The sequence below is a fragment of the Bombina bombina genome, chromosome 6, assembly GCF_027579735.1.
Source record: "Bombina bombina isolate aBomBom1 chromosome 6, aBomBom1.pri, whole genome shotgun sequence".
In the NCBI taxonomy this organism is placed as follows: domain Eukaryota; kingdom Metazoa; phylum Chordata; class Amphibia; order Anura; family Bombinatoridae; genus Bombina; species Bombina bombina.
The window spans coordinates 867,713,156-867,721,572 of NC_069504.1; the positions used below are offsets into that span (position 1 = coordinate 867,713,156).

Consider the following 8,417-nt stretch of genomic DNA (forward strand, 5'->3'; position numbering starts at 1 on the left):
AACACATGCACACACAGATATAGGCAGACATACACATATATGCAGGGACATGCATGGTAATATTTTTTTTTTTTTTAAATACTTTTGGGACTTTTTCTTAATCTAAACTTGAGGTCCAGTCCAGCTCAGTACATACTGTATACTTATTATTTTTAGCAACTCACAGACTGACCTCTCTATCACATAGTTGCTGCTTCAAGCGCTGTGCAGGAGTTGTAAATTTCAACCGGAGATCTCCTCACCCTCATGACCTCCTGCCCTGCAGCATAGCATAGGACATCACTGATTTACAATTTAACCCCATGGCTACCAAAAAGGGCTGCAATACACTGCTTAGGAATAAACTGCAGTCCTTTCTGGGAGCCAGGGAGTTAATTTGTGTTTAGCAATTTTAGCATGTTACGGAGTGAGTCTGGACTGTCTGTCTATTAGGTTATTCAAGGAGAATTGTTTACCGGGTCCCATTTAACATGACGCTATCCCTGACAGTGACAGGCTCAGCTTTATCCGGGAGGTAGGAGACAGCCTTAGAAAAAGTAAGACGCACAGTCACAGACACGCTGTTATTGTGTAGGCTGTAGCAGTTACTTTAAAGCATTGCCAGTCCCTAAAATAAATAGGAGCAGCACAAATAATGGTGCATTAGATTAGTGCATGTTCCTATCCCCATTGCCTTGCTTACCGCTCCTTTTCTCGCTAACTTAGTCCTGAGTCCTCCTTCCTTCAGCACAGTCAGTTTCACCCACATGTGGCCAGTGCAGTGCACAAATGCTAGTGCCGCCAAGTTAAAATTGTGTGCGCACGGCTGGCGGTAGGTGGAGCTAGGAGGCAGAGCCACAGGGTATTGAGTAAAACTGTGTGCCTGTGTCACTCACTAGGTAGTTACCTAACCTGCCGTGCAACTTACTTCTCCAACTCTAAGTCTCCTTGCTCCAGCCACTACCATGCTGATAAATTTATATGCTAGGTCAGGGCTGCACTAATACGGCCGCACACGTTAGAGGGCCCGCCACAGTACAAATAAACAACCAAAAAGCTGGGGGGGGGAAAATTACATTTAAATCCTAAATCTGCACAGTATGATGCATGGGGATGATGGGGCCCCCCTAGATGAAGGGCCCTCGGACAAGGGCCGATTTGCCCGACTTGTCAGTCCGCCCCTGTCCTCTTGCTCTTCTGGTAACACTGCAGGTTGGCGTAAAGAAGAATCTTTCCTGAAGCGCTTTGGAGGAACAATGGAGTGACGAACATGGCCCATGATGATAGAAATTAATGGTGTGAAAATGACTCCCAGCTTACCCATGTGAAAAAAGAGGCCCAAAGCCTGGTGCAGATACTTTTTATCAGATAGGATGACACTCCCACCAGACAGCAACATTGTTGCTGTCCTCAACCCTTTTCCTTATACTCTTCCCTCTCCCTGCAGGCCTTAACCCTTAAGTCACTCCTAGCCTATTTGGCTCTCTGTTTTCCTTTGCTTTACTGTGATCACATGGGATTTTACCAAAACCTTGTCAAATTTTAAAGTCAATCTCCTTAAACTGGAGAAGCCAATAACTGTGCAAGCTCTTTTGCAAGTCCCAGGACTAGCATTTTGATTTCCAAAGTAAATGTTCACACACACATACATATACACATTCATACACGCACACACACACATCTATTGCTGCAATATATAAAAAAACAAAAAACAAACAGATTTATTGATACAATACTTCCCCAAACACAATATTTAGTGCTGAAAGCCAACAAAACTAAAAGCAATAGGTAGCTGAATAAAAGAAAGGTTCAAATCAACCTCTAAATTGTAAATCTCCATAGACTGTCTCTTATTATGCCCCCCTAGAATAATCTCCCATTATAAAATAACTGTAAGTTTCTTCCAAATATAGCCACAAAAAAAGTGCTGCCCCCTCCCAATCTGCTGCCCTGGGCAAGTGCCTTGTTTGCCTAGGCTAAAATACAGGGAAAGAGAGAGAGAAGGCGGTCTTGCTGATAAAAAGTTCCTTTATTGCAGATTTAAAGTGCAAAGAGAGGGTGAAAGCACTAGACGGTTGACATGTTTCGGCCGTGGGCCGTAATCATAACCTAAAGTGCTCCACCTTACAGGTGAATATAAGGGGTAAGACTTATTTTAATTGGTTAAACATGAACTTATAGAAACACCCTCAAACACAATGCAGTTAAAGTGAATGACCCAGCAAGCTGCAGCAGCAAAATGAGCACAGGTAAATACATAGATAAAACATGAACAGGAGCAAAAGTATCATTGTAAAACGTTACCAGAAAAAATATGTAATATAGAAAGGTATATGCAAATATCAGGTTAAACACTCTGAAATTAGTCAAAAAGACAAATAACTGTATGCATATTCTAAATATTCTAAATAGTAAAATACATATTGCATTATGGAAAAATAGTAATACTATACTATCCTGCATAAGGATATCATGTAATAATAACCGTAAAGCACTCGAGAGATGAGTAAAGAGAGTATAATACAGAAAAGACAAAAAAAATAAAAATAAATTAAGCACAGGTAAATACATAGATAAAACATGAGCAGGAGCAAAAAAATCATTGTAAAACGTTACAAGAAAAAATATGTAATATAGAAAAGTATATGCAAATATCAGGTTAAACACTCTGAAATTAGTCAAAATGACAAATAACTGTATGCATATTCTAAATATTATAGATAGTAAACTACATATTGCATAATGGAAAAATAGTAATACTATACTATCCTGCATAAGGATATCATGTAATAATAAACGTAAAGCACTCGAGAAATAAGTAAAGAGAGTATAATACAGAAAATAAGACAAATAAGAAAAAAAACATAAGCTATCACTCCCTAAACTTTATGAGGTCATATTTAGAATTTAGGCCATGGGGTGTTCTGGTTCTCAGAGTGAAGATCCAGAACACCTCACGTTTGGCTAGAAGAGTGTCAATGTCACCACCTCTCTTCGGTACCGTAACCTTTTCAATAGCTGTCCATCGAAATATATTTAGTTCGCAATTGTGCATAGTAGCAAAATGTTGTACTAGGGGGGTGGTGGATGTCCCCCTAGACAAGGTAGACATATGTTCTCGTATGCGTGAGTTGATGTCTCTAGAAGTGAGACCAACATATTGAATTTTACATAAGGTACAGGTAATGAGGTAGATAACATCGGTACAAGTGCACTTTAGGCAGGACTTTATTGGATATGTAAGACCATTGGCGGTGGACATAAAGGTGTCGCTGATTAGTTCATAGTCACAGGGTTTACACTTTCTGTGACCACAGTGAAACATACCTAAGTGTCTGAGCCAAGAACTTTGATTTGCTGTTTGAGTTGTGTGGGAAGAAAGAAGAGCTGCCAAAGTAGGACATTTCTTATAAGAACACCTTACACCCCGGCGTACTAGATCAGTCAATTTATCGTCAGCTGCCAAGAGAGGAAAATGTTGTTTGATTATTCCACACATTTTAGAGTATTGGGCACTGTAGGTAGTGACAAAATAGACCCCGTTAAAGGCATTGTCACTATTTTTTGGTTTATCAAGGAGCAGAGTATCCCTGGATATTAGATCAACTTGTTTTTTGGCCTCTTGAATATGACTACTAGGTGCATATTTTCTTTGGAAAAGTCTTTTCTCTAGCTAGCCTAGCCTAGCTTCCTGCATGTAGTCCTGCTGTCTACTACAGTTTCTTTTAAGCCTAGAAAATTGGCCTTTGGCTACTGCATATGACACATGTTTAGGATGACAGCTGGAAGCGTGCAGCAAGGTATTTCCAGAGATAGGTTTGCGGTATACTTTGGTATTTATTTTATCTTCCTGATTACCCGACAAACAAATGTCCAGGTAATTTATTGTTTCAAGTCAGTTGTTTGAGTCAAATGTGAAAGTGAACTTAAGTTCAATGTCATTGTCATTTACCCATTCCAAAAAAGAAGGTATCATCTCAGAAGGGCCTGACCATATAAAAAGCAGGTCATCTATGTAGCGCTTGTAAAAGTGCACATAGGACCTAAAAGGATTATTAGCTCCAAAGATGTGGCACAGTTCCCATTTGCCAAGATAAAGGTTTGCATAAGAGGGGGCAAATTTTGCCCCCATGGCAGTGCCACATCTTTGGAGGTAATATTTACCTTCAAATTGGAAACAATTGTGAGTCAGGAGGAAGGTTAGTATACGAATAATGTAAGACTTAAAATCAGTGGTGTAGTCGGTATGTGTGCTTAAAAAATGCGCTACTTCCTCTAAAACTTTAAAATGTGGTATAGATGAGTATAGCGAGACTACATCCACTGTGAGCCTGGTAAAAGACTTGGGTTGGAGGATAGAGTCAAGCCACTCAGAGAGCCTTTCAAGGAGGGAGTCTATTCCGCTGACTATGGGCCGTCCCCTCACATCTATCAAGGATTTATGAACCTTGGGAAACAGGTGGAACATGGGTATCTTAGGAAATTTAACATTAAGGTAAGCAGCCGTCTGTGCATCAATACACCCCTGGTTCTTCAGTAATAAAGGGACAGTAAACATAAAAAAAACACTTCTCTATTAAAATTTTTATCTTTAACATTCCTAGATTTCAATATTTTAAAAACATTTTAATTTAAAAATGTATTAATATTCTCTCTTTGAAATGTTCTTAGTGACTATTCTTATGACTGTCCCTCACTGAATCTGCTTCTCCCTGTCCCTACCTCATCCACTAATCTCTATTAATCGGCCGCGCCATTGGATTATTATGGATGCGCACCCTTTTTCTCTAAACAGCCGGATCTCTTGCGCATGCGCACTAGTCTACTAACACAGTAGCGCACATAAACGGATAGCAACAGTCAAAATAAAAAAAGGTCATTTCTATTTATGTGCGTCTTATTTCACATGCTAAAAATAAGGTGACCAGACCTTCCCTGATTTCTGTGGACAGTCCCCAGATTGAGGAAACTGTCCCCGGGAAGATGGTCCGCAGTGAGATTTTGAAGTGTTTTATTTTGTTGGAAGCAACACGGATTAATAGGACCAGGGCCAGGAGCAAGCGGTAGGAAAAGATTATGAGAGGGTTTACGGGTTTGGAGCAAAGATCTTGTGCTTTGCTGACCCCGGGGGAATATCTGTCTGGGGCATACCTCCACTCACTCGCAGTGATTGTCACTCTTCCAGTTCCCTCTACTGCGGTCCTTATTCATCCTCTCTCTATCACTGTCACTAAAAGAGATGCCAGGGTGAGTAGGGGCAGCAGCAGAGGGAACAGGAAAGCTAGCCGGGGCAGACTAATCCACATTGGTGGAAGTGCTCTGTTATACTTCAAATCAGAGCCTGGAGTGAGGGGCTCGCTCCCGGAGCTACACATTTGAAGTGTGTGGGGGAAGGAGGCGGGCTATACTAAGTGATTGACATAAAAATTTGAAAACTAAAAAAAATGTAATAAAGAAAAAAAGTTTTATTTTGTATTATAATACATTTTAAGTTTAAAAAACAAATTTTTAATATATGTATATGTAAATACATTTTATGAAAAAAAGCAATGTTTACTGTCCCTATAAAAGTAGCACTTTCCAGCACCCCTTCCCCTATAACTCTGCTACCACTATACATGTCCTTTTCCCTTTCTCTTTCAGGAGGGGTTCGTGGTCTGCAACATCCTGGTGTCCTAGTGGCAACCTCGCTGCTTTTAATTTGAAAGTACTTTCACCACAACGAGCTGGGGATGACATAGCTGCAACCAGAATCAAGTTTAGATGTTCAGACCTTGTTGAAATTGAAAGTGCTGGACTATTAGTAGGTAGTTACAGATCATGGAGCAATACATGCTTAAATAGTATCTGTGGCATAGTAACTAAAGTTCAACCTGATATGGGGGCCTCAGATGACACAGCCCTGAATGATGTCAAGTTTATTTGCTGTTAAAACGGATTCTTCTACTGTACTTTTCAAAATCATATATTTGCTAATCTAAACAAACAAGCTTGTAGATATTAATCAATTATTATTATTGCACACATTGTAACTTGTCTAGGTTATTGACAATATGCGTTCACAATTTTGTTTTGAAAGAGGACCCTTACATGCATTATATTTGTTGGTGCATATGTTATGCATACCACTACATATGTACTATCAGGTCTTTTTTTAGTGAAGCTGTTTAACTTTATGGGGCCGATTTATGATGGTGCGAGCAGACATGATCCGATATAGTGGATCATGTCCGCTGCACATCGATAAATGCAGACAGCATACGGTGTTGGCATTTATCATTGCACCAGCAGTCCTGCAGATTTGCGACCAATCGGCCGCTTGCAGGGGGTGTCAGTCAACCTGATCGTATTCGATCAGGTTGATTTCTATCCCCCGCCTCAGAGCAGGCGGACAAGTTATGGAGCAGCGGTCTTTAGACCGCTGCTTCATAACTGCTGTTTTCCGTTCGGAGCTTGATAATTTGGCCCCTATGGCTTAGATAATGTTCTCCTGGTTATGATTAAATGTTGGTGAAGGATGCCTACACAAAGCTTTCAATGCTTATCTGAATCATAAAAAAATAAATTTGGGTTTAGTATCCCTTTAAAGATAAAGTGTGAGCATACTTGATTGTTCTATTTGGTGAAAACTATCTATTGTGCTTCCTGTAACATTATTGTGTTTTTAACCTCAATATAAATGTATTAACAAAAAAAACAAAAAACGTATGTCAAAAAGTCTTTGAGGCCTATTTATTAAAGGTCTGTTGGACCTGATCAGGTCCGCCAGACTTCGCTGAATGCGGAGAGCTCTCCGTATTCAGCATTGCACCAGCAATTTCACACAAACATACAGACAAACACATGTAAGTGCACACAGACATACAATCACATCCCATTGCATACAAACATACACTTACTAGTGCAATATCACACAAAAATGCACACACTCACTATGAAACACAAAAACACACACACATATATACTGTATATATATATATATATATATATATATATATATATATATATATATATATATAAAACACAGAAGTGAACTGCACTCTCAGACCGGACCGGGTACAGCCCTGGGTGCTCACTGTCACTCACAGGAAGCTGTGCTGTCCCCAGAGTCAGAGGCAGTTAACCCCAGACAGGTCTGGGTGCAAGAACCATAGGGGAAATTACAAAACAAATTAATACAACACACAGAGAAAGTCCAGCACTCACTTAGAAGCTCTCAGCTAAGATTAAAAGCAAAAATGGAAGGGTTAGTTACCGCACTTGGCCAAATGGGACAAGCCCGGGTACCATGTCAAGGTCCCTTCCAAAACCTGGGACCCTAAAACAGCCACACAATGCAAGCTCTCAATCCAACAAACTGGGAACTAGTGAAGGGTGCACAGGTTTATGTAATCACCCCAGACATATACAAAACACGGAAGTGAACTGCACTCTCAGACCGGACCGGGTACACATCCCATGACCCTGCAACATGCTCAGCCCCGGGTGCTCACTGGCACTCACAGGAAGCTGTGCTGTTCCCAGAGTCACAGGCAGTTAACCGTAGACAGGACTGAGTGCAAGAACAATAGGGAAAATTACAAAACAAATTAATACAACACACAGAGAAAGCACTCTTACAAGCTCTCAGCTAAGATTAAAAGCAAAAATGGAAGGGTTAGTTACCGCACTTGGCCAAATGGGACAAGCCCAGGTACCACGTCAAGGTCCCTTCCAAAACCTGGGACCCTAAAACAGCCACACAATGCAAGCTCTAAATCCAACAAACTGGGAACTAGTGAAGGGTGCACATGCTTAGGTAATCACCCCAGACATATACAAAACACGGAAGGGAACTGCACTCTCAGACTGGACCGGGTACACATCCAATGACCCTGCAACATGCTCAGCCCTGGGTGCTCACTGGCACTCACAGGAAGCTGTGCTGTCCCCAGAGTCAAAGGCAATTAACCCCAGACAGGTCTGGGTGCAAGAACCATAGGGGAAATTACAAAACAAATTAATACAACACACAGAGAAAGTCCAGCACTCACTCACAAGCTCTCAGCTAAGATTAAAAGCAAAAATGGAAGGGTTAGTTACCACACTTGGCGAAATGGGACAAGCCCAGGTATCATGTCGCGGTCCCTTCCAAAACCTGGGACCCTAAAACAGCCACACAATGCAAGCTCTCAATTCAACAAACTGGGAACTAGTGAAGGGTGCACAGTCATATGTAATCACCCCAGATGTATAAAAAAAACAGAAGTGAACTGCACTCTCAGACCAGACCGGGTTTACATCCCATGACCCTGCAACATGCTAAGCCCTGGGTGCTCACTGGCACTCACAGGAGGCTGTGCTGTCCCCAGAGTCACAGGCAGTTAACCCCAGACAGGTCTGGGCGCAAGAACCATAGGGGAAATTACAAAACAAATTAATACAATACACAGAGAAAG

At 41.1% G+C, this 8,417-nt stretch overlaps 1 protein-coding gene across 1 annotated transcript in view; it reads left to right on the top strand.

Annotated features, from left to right (window-relative positions):
* The window catches only part of LOC128663813 (vitelline membrane outer layer protein 1 homolog), a 47,753-nt gene extending 40,763 nt beyond the window's left edge, over positions 1 to 6,990 (top strand). The window contains exon 3 of the mRNA XM_053718335.1: positions 5,623 to 6,990. Within this exon, the coding sequence (XP_053574310.1) occupies positions 5,623 to 5,911 (289 nt within the window). The 3' untranslated portion in view covers positions 5,912 to 6,990. The remainder of the gene's footprint in view (positions 1 to 5,622) is intronic.
* The last annotated feature ends 1,427 nt before the right edge of the window (positions 6,991 to 8,417 follow it).